Here is a 19,963-nt window from a genome sequence, read left to right on the forward strand (position 1 = left end):
GGGCGCCCCGGCGGCAGGCCCGCCCCGCGCGGTGCCCGCCGTCACTGCCGCGGGCGCTCGGGCCGCCGGCGCCTCCTCCGCCGCGGCGGCGGCCTGATGCGGCACCCGGCACCGCCCCGCCCGGCTTTTTCTCCCCTTCTCGCGGCGAGCCCTCCGCTCTGATATCTCCGGGGGAGAGGCGGGGGCGGTGACGCCCCGTGCCCCGAGCGCCGGCCATGCGGGGCGCGGCCCCCGGCGGCCCGGCGGCGGGCGGCAGGCGCTGAGTGCGGGCGCGGCGATGCCGATGCCGGGGGTCGACGGGGCCGCGGCGGCCAGGCAGCCCCCGTCCGGCGAGGCGGCGGCACCGCGGGACGAGGAGCAGCAGGAGGAGGAGGGCGAGGAGGATCTTCGCGACGGCGGCGTCCCCTTCTTCGTCAACCGCGGCGGGCTGCCCGTGGATGAGCCCACCTGGGAGCGGATGTGGCGGCATGTGGGCAGGATCCACCCCGAGGGGGACCGGGTGGCGCAGAGGATCCGGGGCGCCGCCGACCTGCCCAAGGTGAGACCCCCCCCCCATGCCGGGGCTGGTGCGGTGCGGGGTCCCAGCAGAAGCGTCCTGGGCGGACCGTCCCCCACAGGGCGGACGAAGGGAAAGGGGAGACGGTGGCATCCCGCTGGGAGGAGGCGCCCGCCTGTCCCCTTAGGAGGCCGGTCTCCCCGGCTCGGGAGCGATCCCTCGGAAAAACGGGCCCCGGGACTGCTCTTGCCGGAAGCTAAGCCACGCTCTAACTCGGAGTGCGAGAGGGTGTCTGCGGGGCTTTGCCCTGTCTGGTGCGCCAGCAGCACCTTCTCCTGCGGCCTTGCTGGAAAACGGACTTCAGGTAGCTAATGTGTGAGCAGCCTAGAGGGGGAGGGGGGAATGGGCAATGTCTAAAGAGAAAGACTAGATAAATGATGAAAAGATGAGGAGAGTTAAATTCAGAAGAGTACAAATACTTGAGGTGGGAGATTGAGACAGGCGGACGTGAGCCTTTGAACCTGAAGAAATTCAATTTGGGTACAGTCTCCCACGCCAAAAGGCATTCTGGAACACAACTGTGTCTGTCAAAAAAGACATTTGATGCCAAGCTTTTTAAGAGGAGTTAGCAAACGTTTGCAGAGCTTATTCCTGCCGTAGAGTCAGATGTGATTTCCAAGCATGTTCCTGGCCTTGCTGCAGAAAGCTCTACGAAAAGAGAAACCACTGACCATTTCACTGGGCTTTGTACCATACTGAAACATTTGAATGTGAATTCTTGTGATTGTTGCTATCTGTATTGCATCTCAGCTGGAGAAAAATCTCTCCCTTTTATTGTCATACTGTGAACAAAAGACACTGCAAACATTTGGTATGTCACTCCACTGGCGGGTTGTAAGAGTCTTCCCATCACTCTCCTAGAGGAAATTCAGATACAAAAAGATGAAGCTTTTTCATCTCAGGTTTTTTTAGCAAGGACTTACCTCCTTGGGAAGGTAATCTGAAGGATGGAAGAACATACTGTTATATGGTGCACAGACAATCCATACTGCTTTCCATGAGGAATTCTGGAGGAGCATGTGATACAACATCCTTTGTGCAGTAAAGAATCATAGGCATCTGTGGCAGCAACTGGAACAAATCCTGAGTCCTGATTAGAGTCCCTATTCTAACTCCATTAGACTTTTCCTTCCTTTTCAGATTTCCTTCCTTTCCTCTGACTTTGTCCTGACCCTAGTTGAAGGCTGAAAACATGTTTCAGATCAGTCAGAAAACACACTACCTAATTTCCTAACCATAAGGACTGATTTGGCCAAAAAAGGTGAGGGAAATGAAGAAAGAAGTTGACAAAAAAGACTCCAGTGAATGACGGGGGGAAAATACAGTGTTCAGTCCCTTGTTTTGGTTTTATGTGAAGAACTTCCTCTGTTCTGTCTTCATCCAAGAGGGTTACAGTTAGGGGACTCAAGTGGTCTGAGCTCTTGCAATAAGAGGCGAAATTAGGCTGTTTTGTTTTGTGGGTTGTTGGGTTTGGGGTTGTTGAGGGATTTTATGCATCTGTTAGTACCCCTGGAAAATAGATCTATAAACAGCACTCTGCCATCTGAGATCCCATTCCCAAGCTCGCCTGGCACACAGCTGGGAGGCTACTGGAATTCAGGAAACCACAAGGATGGATGAGCTTTGTTTCCTTAGCTCCTTCTCCCCTGTAGGGATGTATTTTTTTTCTTTGAGGGCTGCTTATCGCCACTTGTCTCCTTGCCATCAAGTTTCTTTGAAAGGCTGGTGCAACAGATGAGAATCAAGGCAGTAAGTGTACTCTGCAAGGCTAGCTCCTTTGAGAAGCCAGGTTCTCTCCATGTACTGCAGGGTGAATAGTCCTTTATAGGTGTAGGGAATGGGACAATGACTTACCTACTCCAAAATTTTGGCCATGGATCGTAGCCAGCATTGGGTGTTGGGGAATAACTCTCAAAAAAGCTGTCAATAAACTAAAATACTATAAAATGATGATTGGAGGAGGCTGTAATTAGACATATGTTTACAGATCAGCTTCAGGGGCTGTGTCTCTCACTGGGGTCTGAGAGCTTGGAGAGCTCCTTTAGTTTCCATTTCCTTCCAGTAGACTTGGGGTGAATGGGCATCAAGTGAGCAGGCTTGAGAGTATCACTCTCCTGTAGGTTGTGTTCTTTCCAGCAACAGGGTGGGGTATTGCCTTGCTTCCAACTGCTGGAACCATCAAATAGGTCCATGTTGGAAGTACAAAGTGATGTGTGCTTGGCTCATAAAGAAATTATGGATTTTAAATGAGATGGTTATGAAAGCAAAGACAGGGAGAGTTGCATCTAATGGATTCAGACTGAGAGAGCCATAAAAAATAATCTGTTTTTTTCAGTTAGGCTCTCAACCAAGGCCGATACTGCTCCTGTGTTATTTGCAGAAAGAAGAATAGGGAGGTGCATGAATACACATTAGTACCATAAAAGAAACTGTTGCTAAACTAGGCTGGCCAGAAGAACACATCTGTGATACCGGTAAGGGTGGAACTTTGCCTGTGCCTCGCTCCCATCTGACTCTCATACAGCATGGCCCTCTTAATATATGAAAATCTTGGTTGTTCTCAGGATCCTCTTGGTAAAAGCAGAGAACCAATCTCATGCATATAGACAGCCTGCCAGGATGCATGAATCTAGGAGTGGGGTGATGCAGCTACTCCACACAAGTGATGAAGGATCAAGGGTGTGTTCATTTGGTCTGCTAAGCCTGGCAGAAGTTACATACTTTGGGAAATCTGGGCTCTCTTCCTTGCTTTCTCTGCAGCTTTCAGAATAGCTAAAGGGAAGTCAAAATAGATCTGATTTCCTATCTTTTGTGTTATAAATAAATGCTTCTCTGCTTTCTGAAGGACTGTGAAAACTACCTAATATTTATAGCTCTTTTGAGATGTGCAGTGGATGATACTGGGGAATAAAATATTGTCAGGATCTCTCCTTCTGTCAGTGTGGAATTGAGGGATGGAGAACTTTTTCCTCTCCTCCTGCTTCTATTGCCCTATTAAAATGCTATAGACCTGATGCAAAAAAGAAACTGTAGCCCAGTCTGGGCTGCAGGCCCAGATCTGAGAGAGAGCACAGTGTACTTTCATCAGTTTAATTACTTGAGGTGCAGGAGGCTCTTCTACATTAACTAGTCCCCTGCTGAACTGATTGCTATTATGCTGCCTCAGTGTTGAGGAAAATGAGATCTGGGGGTCTGTACTAGTAAAGAGAGGAGGAACTACCCAGAATCATTAGTCTGTGCTGTCAACATGCACTTAATCTGTCTGTCTCCTCAAAAGCATGAAAGTCTCCATGCTGAAGAAATGAAACAAAGTTAAATAGTCAGCCTGCCCTGACTGTTACCTCTTTCCTTGTTTCTGCCTGGAAATTATTTCCTGTGAGTCAGTGTGTCACCTCACAGCATCCAAACTGACTCAGCCCATGCATTTCCAGAGATGGCTCCATTCCTGTGCCACTCTCTGGAGCCTTCCCTGCTCCTGCTGCAGCTGAACAAACCCAGTTTCACATCAGCTCCCACCGTGCCTGTGCTGCCCCCTTCGAATGAGGCAGCCGGTGCCTCTGCTGGATGGGGGAGGCAGCATCAGCCCATCTCAAGGTTAAGCGGTCTCTGGACCTTGTACCGTGGGGGAGCACAAGCAGAGTGCAACCGTGTGGCAAGCCAGGACAGGGAACTGATCTGGCTGAAAACTACTCGTGCTTGCTGGCTCAGCTTTCTTCTGCTCCAGGTGCCTGATCTGGTTCACCAGTCACTTGTACCAACACAGGACAGAAGAAGGAGGTATATGGAAAAGAGTGGCCACAGAAATACATGTGAAGGGCACACTAAGAAATACCACTGACTACTAAACCATGTCCAGCAGAGGCAGTTGTCCACAGCAGAGCAAAAGGCTCAAAGGAAGAACTGGCTCTGACTCAGTATTTCATAGCTGTGGATAGGCCAGCTCTGGGGGAAGTCTGAGGAGGAACTGAAATGTTAAAAGCCAAACAGCTGAGAAAAGATGCAGTCTGATAATAGCAAGGTGCGTGCTAGGCATGAGCTATCCTTCAGAGAGAAAACATTGGGCTGTTTCTCCAAGCCTGTCAGTCATCCCAAACTTGTGTCTTCTTTTTATTTGTCCTGTGGACAGCTCCCTTCTCTTTACTTAGACACATTTTCTCAGCTGCTGACAAGACTACAGTTATCCCCTGCAGAGAAAATGGTAAGGAAAATCTAACTGGACCCATAAGGCTGAGGCCTCAGAATGGGACAGTCTGAAAGGTGACCATCCAGAATTCATTCTCTGACCATGTAATTCAAAACACCAGACACTGCAGGGCAGGGAGTCATGCTGTCAAGCCTGTGTCCTAGTCAGTGCCAACTCATCTGAAATGCCAGGAAGTAGTGAAGGACCTTTCTACCCTTGCTTGCAGGACTATTCCACCCTCTGGTGATATTGAAAAACTCATTGTCCGTTTTTGCCTCTTTCTTTTATTTTTGTTTCGTGCCTTTCAATTTCAATACTCAAATGAGGCAATGATCCCTCAGATTATAGCTTTCCTGTCCTGTGTCTTGCCTCATCAGTTAATTCTATCTATTTTGTCCAATGTAATATTGCATAAAGACGGGACCTTTTCACGTAGTTTCTCTTGCAGCTCTGTGGTGATGCCTCATTCTGAATCCCTTCCCAGTTTCCATTGTGGACATAGAGGAATGTTTCTAGTGTGGTCACTTTTTGGGCAAAAAGGGTCTGGTTTCAGAGGAACATGCTCTCTATAGCTATGTGCCACTGAGTTCAGCAAGAAGCTGGAGTGGTTTGGAAGTAGTGATTTATGTTCTGCTCCTCATTTCAGATTCCCATACCAAGTGTGCCTGTGTTCCAGCCGTCCACCCCCATCCCTGAGCGCCTGGAAGCTGTACAGCGCTACATCAGGGAGCTTCAGTATCCTTTGCTGTTACTTTACTCACTGGTGTGAAGAAAGAGCAAGAGGACTTTCTTTTCCTGTGACAAACAGGAAGCTCCTTATGCTGTAGCTGGAGGAGAACTGACACTTGTTCCCTGAAAACAGGAAGCTGGACTTGGGATAATGTTTTGTTTTGCTGCTCCATTTCTTTTCCTTTTTTGCCCAAGCTACCTTCTGTTTCTGTTCACTGCATGTAACAAATGGGCATGTTGTCAAAGGCCTTTCCCCACTACCCACTCTTCTAGGTCAGTGGCTTTACAGTGGTATTTCACTAAAAAACACACATTATCTGAGATCCTGACAGCCAGGTGTCAGATGTACTACAAACTGCATCACCTCATTGTTAAGGTGTCGGTGAGTTGTGGTGATGGGCAAACCTCAGGTCATCCTACTCAATCATTCTTCTCTATCTAAACAACACTCAGCCACCCTACTTTTGTGCATCTGTGGTATGCTGTCCCTTTACATGCAGAGCTGCCTGTGTGGCTGTGTTCTGGGAAAGAGATTTCTCCATTCCTTTTGTGCTGGAGAGCAATATGCACAGTCTAATCTCACTGATGAGATACAGATCTAGCTCTGGATCAGCCCTAATTCAAGGTAAGAAGGCCAACCTTTTGGCATCATTCACCCATCCAGGGTGGTTGTGCTCTGGACTGGATCCCAGTCACTCTTACAATAAGGTACCATGAATGTTTCATTGCTTCATGTATTATGTGCAGATTGGAGCAGGAAGAGATTTATCAAACTATTCTGCCCTGATAACTGGAAAGCTGAGCAGAGCATGTGCTGTAAGCATGAACCTTTGGGAATTGGAGTGGAAGCCTGTATATGGGTATGAGAAAGAGAAGAATTGACAAGGAAATACAGTGGAAGTAAGGAGGAATTATAAATGGGAGAAAAGCAAGAAAGGGAGGTAGGGATTTTCTTGTGTTGCTGCTACATTTGTGGAATAATGACTTTGCTGTGAGAATAGTAAATAACATGAAAGTCCTTCACACAAGTTTTCTTCAAACTCTACTTTCCAAGCTACGAAGCCTTAACTTCTTGCTTCCAGGTACAATCACACTGGGACACAATTCTTTGAGATTAAGAAGAGCAGACCTCTGACTGGGTAAGTGCTGGCAGCCTCTACAGCATTTAATCCTTTCTTTGTTGTTGGAGTCCTGCTATACACACTGCTTTTTCTCCATCCCCTGCCCAAGGTCTAGTGGAACTCGGGGCTTTCAGCATGGCAGCTGCATCCTGCTTTGGGTAACTTCATTGTCTGTTGCCTGGGGCATAGCTGGGCAGAGCTGTGTCTGGTCTTCCTCAAGAAAGAGAGTAGGGTTTTTTTGTCATGAATCAGTAAATCCAGTAAACCAAGGATAACATGTTGCAAAAATGTGCATATTCTGCCTGCTTCTAATTGGAATGTAACTATATGAACTTCTGAGGGATTCTGAAATTAGGTCCTGGTCTACAAAAGTTTTGTGAAATCCAAGTATCTTTACAGGTCTGACTTCGTAGCTCCTGGGAGTGCCTCTGGAGAATCTAGGCTCACTAAGCTTTTGGTGATTCACACTTTGAACGAGAAAGGGTATTCTCCTCACTGCAGATTTTGGGAACTGCTGTGCCCCAGAAGTTCCTGGCAATAAGCACCTGATGTTCATTGACTCTCTTGAAGAGAATATGGAGAATCTCCCAAGACTGGCTTCTTGCTATTGGTCTAGTCCATAGGTTTGTGTGAGTCTAAATGCCTTGTTTTGTAATCAGTCCAATGTCTCCTCCATGGTACTCGCTGAACAGACTAGGGTTAATGCCAGAGAAGGCTTTATTATATTGAGCCTTGTGTGGCAAACACTGCTGGCTCTTGGTCCTTTGAGGGTTTTACTTGTGGACACATTGGTGCTGTGGTCTCCCTGAGAACCAAGGTTAGCCAGTAAGCAGTTTTGCTGCAATCCACTGAAGTGAATTCCTTGGAAGCAGCAACAGCATGTGGCAGAGACCTGGTTTGGATTTAATATCTGCTTAAAGAAGATACTTTGTTCTGTTCCCTATCCTCTGTGGGCCACTCTCTCTCCTGGAAAATTACCTTACAAATATACTGCAAAAGGGCTGAACTGGCCACATTGCACAGAAAAAGCCCTCTAACTGTCCTCATCTTTCCCTTCTCCCACTCTGCAGGCTGATGGACCTGGCCAAAGAAATGACCAAAGAGGCCCTGCCAATAAAATGCCTGGAAGCTGTGATCCTGGGAATGTATCCTTTCCTTTTAGAGTTGTGCATGTCTGCCCATCCTTGTGTTTTTGCTCTGCTCTCTTGCTTGTGATGCTTTGAGGGTGGTGATAATATTGGCACCAAGCCCCTCACTCCTCTTTTTTTCCTCCCCACAGCTCTCCCACAAAACCCCACCAATGAAATCCAAATCCAAGCAATTCTCTAAAGTATCAGAACTAGTCCTTCGGAGTTGCTTCTCCTTCACCAAGAAGGGTGGTGCTGCTCTGGTCAGCTGTATAAAAAGATAAAAGAACATCTAAAGAGGAGCAAAAACTAACTAGAGTTAGGTCAGGAAATCCTTTGTGGATAGCATTGTTCCCTTACTGCCTGCATGTGTTCTGCATTGAAATAACTTATGGATCCTCCCCAACTTCTAATTACATTGTATGTTATTTACTAGCTTAGGCAATACTTTTATTAGTTCTAGATGTTATCTTTAAGAACACATCTTTCCAAGCTACCTTCCAGGTTTAGTTTGTGGTACTTGGGCTATAAGTTCTTCATGCACCTAGAGGGGCAGAGATGGTGAGTGAATGGTTCAAAAGTGGAGGTTGGTGAGTTTTTATCTTGAAGGTGTATGAAACAGTCTCTAGTAGAAACAGATTAAAACAAACCGAGGAATAATGCTGCAGGGTTAACAGCTTGGGAGCTATGGAATATAGTACACTTAAGGTACTAGCATTGCAACTTCTGCATCACAGAACTGCATCAAAATTAACTTCTCTTTGTTGACTGTCTCCTTGAAGAGGCCAAGTCTGTTTTCCCCATAATCCAGATGAAAGTAGGGCGCCCTGCAATGAGCTGGTCTCTTGACCTGGAGAATAAATCCTGTCTATGTGATGCCTGAATCAAGGGGAAGTCTGCTGAGCAGGCTGGGAGGGTCTGGAGCAGGTAGGACGTGTCTTGTCAGGAAACATCACCAGTTATTTCCTGAATGGTGGCTGCTGTCAGTTACCTCACCAACAACATGACCACACTGGACCGTTTTCCCATCAGCTTCAAAACCCACTTCTCAGGGAACTACTTCCGACACATCGTGCTGGGGGTGAACTTTGGCGGCCGCTATGGGGCACTGGGCATCAGCCGACGTGAGGAACTTATGTACAAAGCACCTGTCTTCCGCACACTGAGCGAACTCATCTTTGACTTTGAGGAGGCCTATCGCCGCTGCTGGCACACTCTGAAAAAGGTGAAGCTGGGCCACTGTGTGTCCCATGACCCACACAGTGTGGAGCAGATTGAGTGGAAGCACTCCATCCTGGATCTAGACAAGCTGACCCGTGAAGACTTTCGCAAAGAGCTTGAGAGACATGCCCGTGATATGAGGCTGAAGGTAAGCAGCAAGGATGGAGTAACTCACTGCCACACCCACTGTCTTGCCTGGCTGCTGGTGTACTGAGGGAATGAAGTGACAGAAAACTCTCCTAGGTGTGTGGAGTAGAAAGTGAATTGGAGGCTGAGGCCTCTTTCTAATGAATACCACCCCACTCTATACAGGCTAGTCCCCTAATAGATGATCATGCAGTGCTACAGTTGTGATTAGGTTGGACTGTATACAGTCCTTGGAGCCATAGCTGTCACTGTAACTTGTTTTTTCTGGCTTTTGCATTTTTGATGCACTTGCCTTGCCTTTTTGTCTTTTTTTCCCATATAGTAAATCATTGTTAGCTTTTGTGGGTTTTGCTATTACTCATACTGTTTTTTTGCTCATGTAGCTCTTAATTTTATTTTTCTGGCAGATTGGGAAAGGAACTGGACCACCGTCTCCCACCAAGGACAGAAAGAAAGATGTCTCCTCCCCACAAAGAGGTCAGGCCAGCCCCCATCGGCGAAACAGCCGTGGGGACCGACGGTGAGTGGGGCTGCTGGGCAGGAGACCTATCTAGAACATCTGTTTTACTCAGACTCCACCTTGCTGTTTGGTTTTGGATCCTTCTGGTGTCCTACTGGGTTTCTTTAGAACGGTGGATATTTCTTTGACCTGCAGTAGTATTCTTCCCCAGTCAGTACCATTATGAGTTTATCATTGCTTAGGGAGTTGAGGGGACAGCTGGGTTTTTTGCTTGCTTGTTTTGGCAGGGAGGAGGAAGGCAGCTCAGACAAGACTGATGTTGATAGCAGACTTTTAATCTTATGCATGGGTCTGAGCTCTGGTGTCTCACAGACCTGTGCCTCAAAGAGATTCCAAAAATTATTCTGCTGTCAGCAAGATTGTTTTCCTGATAATAACCTGGGGTTCCCGTGATAATAACCTGGGGTTCCCCTGATAATAACCTGGAGTTCCAGAGTGGTCCTCCTACTTCCTAACTTGCATTCTGTTCTGTTGAGATCATTGGAAGAATTACTGGAGGCTGCAGAATAGTCCTGTCCTCAGTAGTGCAGGATCAGTCTGAAGCTCTGTGTACCTTTTCCTGTGCTGCAATCTCTCTGTGCAGCATCACCTGACTGAAAAGGGTTTCTGAAGAGTTGTTACCCTCTTTGCTCACAGGCCATCTGGTGAGAAGAAGCCTGCCGATTCCAAAGCCATGCCAGACCTCAATGGGTACCAGATCCGGGTGTGAAGAGAGCTGTGCCTTGTGTGCCTGGCTCCACGGACTTTTTGCTGGCCACAGTTGGGACCTGGATCCACCTGCAGTGATTCTGACAAATGGGACAGGGGAGTGGGAGCAAAAGAATGCTGATTTTCCCAGGTACTTACTAGTGGGCCAGTCCCAGTGCTGGATCCCATGGGTCCCAGAGGATTCGCCTGCCTGTTTCTGGGAGAGGTGACCATCCTAATTCACTTAAGTATTTTTAAAAAAAGAAAAAAAGAAGAAAAAAAAAGAAAAAAATCTGTACAATAGTGGGAGTTTGCTTCAGGAAGAATACTAAGTGAGTGGGGTCAGTGGACTTGCTATCTTTGCCTTGACAGCAAGTAGATGAAGCATTCTTGTCAACAGTACTTCTTCCCTGTCTGCACAGAAGTCTTCAACCCCTGCAAGGCCTGCAGGGCTGCTGGAGAAATGATGCTGGAATGGGATGGCCCTTGAATCTTGTACAAAAACTCCTGGTTTTGTCATTATGAACACTTTGTTTATCATCATCTCTCTTGTGAGAGATAGGTCTGAATTTGCTCAGCCTGATTTATTGACCATACAAAGTCTTCTCATCCAGAAAAAACACATCTTGTATGTTTAGTCCTGCCTATTTCAAAGCATTTCATTATCTCTGAAGGGGCAGACAGTGGAATGCTGGTGACCTGTTGCTGTAGGTCCTTTGGTGGTTGAGTGGATCAGGATATGCCTATACCACTGCTACATGAAAACAGGCACAGAGACCTCGATTGTTCCAGCAGTGGAGATGGGGCAGATGGGGCTAGTGGAAAAACTGAACTTCACATCGTCTCTTCATCAGTCTTCTCTCGATTAACTTCTAGTGGCTGCTGCTCAGAAAGCTTGTGGCAGGCACTTCAGTCACTGAGGTACGAGTTTTAAGAGTAAATAGTTAAAGAAGGATGTAATAATGTGAACAGGTTTTACAAGCGTTTTTCCCTTTCCACAAGGCTCTTGCTCCTTCGTCCCTGTAGTGTTAGTGCCAGAGTTACATACACCTGTTTGTGAGAAGCTCTGCTGGAGGAAATTGTGGCTGCTTTCCTGACAGCTCACCCTGGAGCCTCCTGAAAGCAGTTCCCAACCCCAATGTTGTGCTTGTGTTCTGGCTCTTTGGATAGCTGCAGTATGTAACAGCTTCGCTTACAATAACCTTCCCCAAAGGGCTAGGCTGGGCCTTTCTGCCATTTGTGGCCTTGACTTCCTGTGCTTCTTTTGGTCAGTGTTGTACTGCTGATTAAGCAGTGTAATGCTTGTCAGAAATCGGGAGTGTTGTCAAACCTCTCTGTTTGAGGCCTTGGGCATGAGAACAGTGGGATTTCCAGAAGTCAGAACAGCATGGTCTTAAAGTGATTTGGATGCATAGATCTAGGGGATGCAAAAACTGAGACTGAAAGTGGAAGTATCCTGGAGAGAAGTCTTGTTTTATCACAGCACTGACAAGGAGCTAAACTTTCTGAAATACCACATATTTAATTTTGTTAGAACCAGGCTTATTCTTTCCTTTCTTTGTTAGAAACATAATGTAACTTAGCTCTACTAGTTTTTTTGTTGGAGTATTCCTGTGCCACATCCTCATAATAAGCAGAGCTATTTTGGTGGCAGAGAATGGGTTCTTAACCCCAAACAAATCAGCTCTTCTGCCTAGTTAAAGCAGTTAATCCTCAAAGCACCACCCGCAAGCTATTTAATTCACGCCTTACAGGTTCCTAATTGTACATCCTTAACTGTGATGTAACTTGCAAGGTACATCCATACCACTGCAGTCGGTCCTTCCAATCTCCCTCTGTAGTCTGTTTTCTGCTGTGTTGTACAGCCAGGAGGAAAATCTGTAAGAAGGTGTCAGAACTTGCTGCTGAGCCAAGAGGTTAATCCAGAAGAGGATGTCAGTTTCCACAGTGCAGTGCAACACCTGTCCACTCCCTTATATTCCAGCTACATGCAACAATTGAAGTTTGTGAGCAGCAGTGAGCCAAGCACCCATTTGAATGTGTCCTCTGGTCATTTTTGTGTGGCTGTAAATTAACATATTTAGTGTCTGGTTGCTAACAATGACGTTAGCTGTAAAGGCACTACAGTTATAAAATAACATGGGCCACTTGGAAGCCACAAACTGCCTTTGCATAATGTTTGCTATGCACCAGACTGAAAGTTCAGATGCCACTGTGAATCATATGAAAAATACAAGCACCAGTCAGCAAGAGAGAACTGACTGTCAGGTTTTATTAAAGAGGATGAAATCCAGAATTTTAAAAAAATTATAAAAGATGCCTAGAATGCATCTTCACCATGACTTTGTTTAGTCAATTGGTTAGTTATTTCAGAGTAACTGGAGAGGTTTTGAGAGTAATTAGTAGGTTAATACAGAGAACACTGAATAACTGGACAGACTTGAGCTTTTTTAGATGAAAAGGGGAAATGTGGGGTGTGAGGAAGACTTTACAACAAATGAGACAAATGAGGGGTCAGCTGCAAGTTAATGATGTTTTCTTGAGAGCAGAGCAACAGGGGTGTTCAGCAGTGTTAGATCACCAAGGCAGAATGGATTAAAACAAAATGCTTTGTTTGACCTTGTAATTAAGTGTTTTCCTGCAGGATGTAACTGAGGCCAGTAGCTTAAAAAACCAAAGGAAATGGGTGTTTAAGATATGAATGACAGGTAGAGTTCAAGGTCTCTTAATCCTCAGCTGCAGCTAGACAAGAACATCCTCTTTCAAGATTTAGTTGCACACTTATGTATGTTAGGAAGTATTTAATTCTTTGCTTGTATCTAACGTTGATTAACTTCTCAAGGTGGACACAGGAGGAGACAAGTGCACTCTGCTAGGGTTACTATTTCAAACCTTCTACTGTGTTGTAGAATTCCTGCTCCTTACTGTTTCTGTATCTCCAGTTTAGCAGGTGGTACAAGAAACTGGAAAAGGACCATAGAATTCTCCCCTTGCTCTTGCTCCCCCCATCCTGGTAACAGGATGAATCACTTCAATACAAAGCTTTGTTTCCTTCCTAACAAACAAGACCACATTCTTCCATGACAGAGAGGATTAATGCAATCTAGCTTTATTCTGTAAGAAACCTGAGGGTACAGTGCAAGACAAACTTTAGCACTTCAACTTCTTTCCTCCCCCATCTACTTGCTCTGGTTTCTGGTTTGCCTTTAACCATAAGGAAAAAAGGCTGGTGATGAAAGTCTTTTCACTTCTGCAGGCTTTAAAGCTACAGAGGAGGAATGACAATGTAACTCATACTCCTTTAGTGCCTGCAGAACAAGGAAGATGGATCTCAAGGAGTCCTATTAATTTTTTAATGTTAAACATTAATAGAGTCGCTCATGTAAGCTCTGTGATGTAAATTTCAGTGTTCAATAGGTCTCACCTGATGTCTGTTCTGCAGTACAAGTCCTGTGAACTCTGGAAAGGAACCTTGTTCATACACTAGGAATGGATAGACACTGCCTGCATTGTACGTAAAGCCGAAGTGAGCTTTGAAAGACTTCAACAAATGCTGACCTATTACTGGCGAAACTATTCTAAATGTAATGCAAACCTTGAAATAAGAGCCCCTCTTTATACTTTTATGTAGACAAGTCCCTTGATACCTGGCCAACTGCAATTTTTTAATGGGCGATTCATTAGTGAGCAAAACTTTGTGCTACAGCATCACTGATACAAACTTTGTATATTAAAGAGCAGGGTTGGGTGTCCATCAGCGTGACACGCTAACTTTTTTTTTTTAACTGGTAGAAGCTAAAGGAGTCATTAGGAACGTAAGGTGTGTTAGCAAGTGTTTTAAGTGGGAGTGGAGTGCTTTTTTTCAGTTACTATTTTACCTGTGGGCCAGGGTATGGGTCAGAACATAGTTTCTATCAGAATAAATGACTCCAGAACTGTACATGTGTTCACGTAGTAGCTGTATTGCTGTTTTCAAATCTGCTTAACACGATGAATCTTAAGTATTTCAGGTGAAAGCCTTAATCAGGTGCCTGCCCCCTAAGGTAGGCTCATGTGTGGTGTAGTATAGACTGGAACATGACTGTCCTTAAAAATTCAGAGTTTAAGAAACCGTAACGAACAGAAGTTTCTGTTTGCCAAAGGACAAGAGTCTGGATTAGATTGGCTTGACCTTGCTCCAGTGGCTCTGGCTAATCACGTTGGGTGGTTGCTTTAGCTGCCTGCTTCTTCTGAGTGAAGTATTTCAAGTGGTCCTGATGCTTGAACAGTAGATACGGGCAGAGGGTGTTCCAGGTATACTGTGTGTGCAAGTGTAGCTGAAATAACACCACACATTCCAGTGGCCTTGCACTGTTGTCCTGACAACATTTAGACCTGCATTATGGATTTATAATTTTACTTAATAAAGCAAGTGCTATTCTGGCTTGATATTTGCTCTCCCAGAGCAAGGTGGAGATGACTCATCTACAGCCAAGCTGAACTCCTTAGGGAATTTAATATTTTTGTGTGTCTTCTGAGCAGGTGTTTACTTGTATCACAACCACACTCATTCAGTGGTGCCCTGGCCCTTTCTGCTCAAGAGCAACTCTGTTTAGGCCCAGAAGGCTACTGAATCCCCCATGATCTCTGCAGAGCAGAGTTTCCCTCCAGGTCAGGGTTGAGATGGTGCTAGCGGGACCAGAGCAGTCCCCTTCCATGCACATCAGTATTCTACTCCAGCACTGATAGGGTGCTCTAAAACCATTTACATCTTTATCACTGATACAGCTCAGAACTAAGAAATGGAAAATTTCTTTCTTTAAGAACAGTATCATGTGTGTGTTTTTGTAATTAATCAGTGTGGTTCTGTTTCTTATGTAGCCAACACAGAATTTTTATTTAGATTTAGTTTTTACTGCACTTCCCATGGCCCTCATGTTGATACTTCTTCCTGCTTCCTTGGACACTTAAGACAATAAAATTCCCTCTGTACTGCTCTCAGCTTGTGCAGAGAAAACAAGCTGTCTCTACTGTCCTTCTTTCTGCTCTAAACCTTCCCATTACATGTCAGCTGAGAAGTCAAAGGGACGGCCTTGAGTGGTGGTATCAGGCAAATTATGTAAAGATGTCTTTTACTTGCTAACACTAATGGACATGGAAGAACCCTCATCCTCCTTTAATCATGTGAACAGGTTAGTATGTCTGTGCACACAGAGGCAGTTAGCAGAGTAAGTAAGTACATATGTGGCTGTTTAGCAAAGGTCAGAATTCACATTTTCCTCTTGAATTGCTATCAATCAGGCTGGATGGAAAAAAAAAAATCAGTGCAGGCAGCATCAAAAATTTCAGTCTTACAATACTGTAATAAACAATACTGTAAGGGTTAATACAAACCTCTTCTTGCACTGCTCAACTCTTCAATGTACAATTCAGTCTCCCTGGCCTGAAAAGCAATTCTGTTCAAAGTCTGTGTTTAGTGACCTTCCAGACTAATGACCTCACCAGAACTTCTCAAGACGAATGCTGGATTAATAAAGGACAGTCAGCTGCAAGATTCAGTGCAAGGATCCCCAGCAAGGGGATCCAACTTTATTCAGGCTATCATCTTTCAGGCATAACATAGCCCTTCTCTCTAGGGAAATGAGTCATAGCTGGGACCAAGGCCAGGATGTAGGCAAGCCTACAGTGTGTATAGGAAAGGAATAAACATTCTCTGACTACTCCAAAGAGAAAGGCACATGCAATAGTCCATATTAGCCAAGTTAATTATATGAACAGCTTCTGCCCTGAGGGAAAGTAATTTCACAGTTCTAAATATCAATTTCAGATGCTTGCTTGAAAACACTCTCTGGTCCATGTCTTACAGATTTTGCTTTAAATCAGGTAACTCCTCTATCCCCTATGGATGTATAGATCAGAGTGATTGCTAGACAGTGGAGTGAGAACAGCGAAACAGTGATGTAGCCACAGACTTTCTGCTCCTTCTTACATCAGGCTTTTCCCCTGCCACTGGTTGTTCCTGCACTTTTACGTTTTCAAGTGAGTTAGAGATTATGCTCCTTGGACTTTAAGTGGAAAATCTTTATTGTGGGAAGGATAAACAACATGTTGAAGCAGAAAACAAAAACAACAAACAAACAAACCCCTGTCAGTTTTTACACCGAGAGGCCCAAGACTTAAGGTACTCACATGTCTAAAAGCACACAGAAATTCATTCATGAGAGTGAGACAGCCTTAAGAGCACCATCCATGCAGAGACTGCAGGATTATGGCAGGCAAAGGCATATGACATGCTGTGGATAGCAGGCCATTACAGAATTAAGTTAACTCAGCCAGGTTTGCTTTCCTGGATTATATTTTTATTTTGGCAAAGAGTGAGTGCCATCCTATCTGTAACCTCATTTTAAGAGAGAAAAGGAGGAGAGGAATAATTATAGAATAACTGCTGCATTGATCTACTCCCAGTTCAAGAGCAGCTCCAGACACTGGCCAATAACTGACTTTATATAATAAATATAAGTAGAAGGCTTTGAATCCAGAAAGAAAAGAACAAAAAACTGAATAAAATTGCTAAAGCTTGAAGCCAAGTTTTGGGGCTTTTATTTTGTGTGTATAAATTAAAGACTGGATGGAACAAATACATATTTTGTTGTAGTACAAGCCAGTGTCTAGCCTAGTGTTTCTCCCCTTTCCCAAACTTGGACCTTGAAAGCTGCTGTGTTTATCTTATCAAAGTTATAAAAAAATTTTCCAGCTATTATACAAGAGCACAAAAATGTAGTCTAAATCTGAAAGAAAATAAATATTTTTTTAAATAAATAAAAATAAAAATAGCTTCAAGACTAGAATGACATTTTCAGTGGAAGCTGGAGGACAACTTGCCTTGACAAGAGAAGCCAAACGTTTACAGCTGACAAAAGGAGTTAGAAGCAGCTGTTAAATCTGTCATTTTAGTTACCATTGTAACAGGTGAGTTCTCTTCAGAAACTCAGTATCATACTTAGAAACACAATGCAGTATATTCAATTCAGCACATGCATTTCAGCATGACAGTGCTATGGGAAGCACTACAGGCCAGGCAGCTACAGTCTGGTAAGACGCAGGTCACAGCCAGCAATTCAATTAGTCTGCACAACAGGAAGCCTGAAAGGAGATGGTATCCCACTAACATTTTTGTGCTCTCCCTTTAGGTAAGCAACAAATGGGTTCATCTGCATTAGCATGACCCATGCAAATTTCTAAACAGTGCATCCAAGAAATGTTCAATACTGAGGTGGTGGCAATGGGAGCAGATATTGACTGTAGCAACACCCTGCTTTGCAGACTTTGCCAACACCATCATCAACACATCGTTAAGAGCAGGACTCATACCTTGATCTGCTGAGATGCTGAACTTCTTACGACCTCTTGGAGACTCCTCAGACTAAAGAAACAAAGGTCAAGTATACTTCCGAGTTCTGCCTTCACGAAGCAGGTGGTGTACAGAGCACTAACAATAAATCTGAAACTTGGGATTTTTGTTTTATATAACAAGTGTTACTCCCATCTAAGTGCTAGTTTCAGAGCTCCCACTCCTCCCACTTAATTCTTCAGGGGTGAGGAAACACACTATCTTACATCTTGACACCATTTAAATGTTACATTTATAATAAAACTTGGCCCTAGAGAATTGCACCCATAACTTTTAACTGAAGAAATACAGCTGCAGAAAAAATAAACATCAGTAACTCAGTCATGGGAAAACAGCTGCTGGAGAGAGAGCTCATAAGAAAAAGGCATGGAGAAAGAAGACCTCAAACAGCAGCCAAGTTTCATTTATTAAGAACAGGAAAGAAGCTAGAACAATTCTATTGTTTACCACTCCTCCCATCCCATGTAATTGGAAAAACTGATTATGAAGGGCAACCTCCTGAAGCAACAAACTTAAAACTGAGAAGATGAAGTCCAACTTCTATCTAAACAGCATAACTAAATACAGCCTAGCAGCTGTGGTGCAAATAAAGCTGTTTCTTAGGAAAGATACTTTGTCAAATACTTGATTGCCACTACAGCTGCATGCTCCTGCAGCTTAGGAGGTTGCTACCAGGAAACATAAGCACACTGCCAGTGGTCTCTGGCATCACTTCCCCTAAGCACCAGTCTCACTGGACTCCACATCACTACTAAGGTGATGTAGCTGTTAGTTACCTCTGTGACACCTTCCCCTTCTGAGCATTGCAGATACATTTACAGACCCCTCTGTAATTCATCAGAAACCTGTGTTAATGACAACTCATCGTGCATTTAGGTCCAGAAACATTTCTAAGAGCTACATCTGGAATCTCAGTTCTGCATCCCATTACAATGCTCATTACCACAGGCTCTGATTTTATCTGTGGGTACTATTCTTAAAGCATCACAAAACACATTATTTTCTCCCAACAACTATATGCTAGTTGCTATTTTAGTTAGGAACTTTTTACCCACCCCACCTCCAAACCTCTCCTATAATCCCACACAGTCAAGAGGCATTCACAAGTCTCCAGAACCATGTGATATTAACTCCAAACTGTTCTAGAACACAGGGGTTTTTATTTTCCTGAAACAGACCATAAGAGTCCATACAAGAGATAAACACAGAGATAAGTCTTCAACTCTGCCTTTGTGTCTCTATGCAGTCACTAGCAATGGTCCTGCATTTCTGCCATAGTTTCACTTATGAGTGCCCAACAAAGCATGTGTAAGCCAGGGCTTTGAGAACTACAAGTCACCCTGGGAGCACCATAACCTCCAGAAGGAAGAGTAAGGGTACTTGTAAGCATTGTCCTGGGGTTTCTGCACGTAACTCCATATCCAGTCTTCAAAAACTTAACAATTCCAAGTGCATACTGTATTATTTCATGCATGGAAAGGGAAAGCATTAGTTTGACCTGTGCAACATTACATTTCTAGCAAAGTATAGCTGGAACCTCCCTGAGATGCTTCCATGCAATTTGCCCACATGTCAAGGTTTTGGTTTACATAAAATGGAAAAAGCACTTGTGATACTGGAACACAGGTCCCCCACGTGAGTTACATCACAAGACTGGCAGGATGCTTCAGGTGGTGCAGGGGCAACCAGTTCATCTGCTGGTGTGTGGTGCACACCCTATGGGTCTCTTATGGGCAGCTTTCACACACACATACACACACACACACACACACATACACACAAACACACACACACATATACACACCTCCTCACCAACTGACCTCAGACTCAGCCAGCAATTACAATAGAAAGAGATAGCTAAAGTTCCAAGTGCCAACACCATGTGTCACTGAATTTTTTGTGGTGCTTTTGTCTGGTAGTTGTTAAACCTTCTTCTAAGTCTTCTAAGGTTCCTATTACAATGTTAACAGCAGGAGGGAGTCATCTGCAACCAGGCTGCCTTCTGGCAACCTCTTTTTGAGCCAGATAGAAAGCAAAGCTCTCAGTTCACCCTTTCCTTCCTCCACTTTATAAATATAACCACTTACAAAATCAGAGTAAGAGTACTTGAAGAAATTGAGATAAACAGTCATATAATTGCACACCTCTGCATCCATCCCTCCCATGTATCAGTGCCATGCCAGAACTATTACCTAAGAGGAAAATAATTCACACCCCCCAAGACTGCTGTTCACTTACAGAAACTCACAAAAGGTAGCAAAAGCCACCCACACATCACCAGA

The 19,963-nt window shown here is 44.7% G+C and overlaps 2 protein-coding genes across 6 annotated transcripts in view; one reads left to right on the forward strand and one right to left on the reverse strand.

The window, feature by feature from the left end:
* Positions 1-18,288, forward strand: VASH1 (vasohibin 1). Of its 5 annotated transcripts, none has more exons than XR_015804635.1 (8): positions 1-538; positions 5,386-5,474; positions 6,551-6,607; positions 7,660-7,734; positions 8,704-9,085; positions 9,492-9,604; positions 10,241-11,212; positions 17,461-18,288. XR_015804635.1 is itself a non-coding variant. In XM_014869789.2 (7 exons), exons 1-7 carry the CDS (start codon positions 278-280, stop codon positions 10,311-10,313), a joined length of 1,050 nt encoding a protein of 349 aa, XP_014725275.1. In that variant the 5' UTR covers positions 1-277; the 3' UTR covers positions 10,314-15,290. The 5 variants fall into 5 exon arrangements, 1 of the variants encoding a protein (XP_014725275.1); XR_015804636.1 differs by having other exon boundaries at positions 17,594-18,288; XR_015804637.1 differs by having other exon boundaries at positions 10,241-10,442.
* Positions 16,331-19,963, reverse strand: part of ANGEL1 (angel homolog 1) — a 14,345-nt gene continuing 10,712 nt past the window's right edge. Inside the window, exon 11 of the mRNA XM_088167400.1 lies at positions 16,331-17,693. Within this exon, the coding sequence (XP_088023526.1) occupies positions 17,689-17,693 (5 nt within the window). The 3' untranslated portion in view covers positions 16,331-17,688. The remainder of the gene's footprint in view (positions 17,694-19,963) is intronic.

Source organism: Sturnus vulgaris, chromosome 6, assembly GCF_052056855.1.
Source record: "Sturnus vulgaris isolate bStuVul1 chromosome 6, bStuVul1.hap1, whole genome shotgun sequence".
In the NCBI taxonomy this organism is placed as follows: Eukaryota; Metazoa; Chordata; class Aves; order Passeriformes; family Sturnidae; genus Sturnus; species Sturnus vulgaris.

Excerpts from the sequence above, each read along its gene's own strand:
- VASH1 (XM_014869789.2), top strand. The coding sequence starts at position 278 with ATGCCGATGCCGGGGGTCGACGGGGCCGCGGCGGCCAGGCAGCCCCCG. Across the intron at positions 539-5,385 it reads GCGCCGCCGACCTGCCCAAG|ATTCCCATACCAAGTGTGCC; the intron begins GTGAGACCCCCC and ends TCCTCATTTCAG. Across the intron at positions 5,475-6,550 it reads CGCTACATCAGGGAGCTTCA|GTACAATCACACTGGGACAC; the intron begins GTATCCTTTGCT and ends TCTTGCTTCCAG.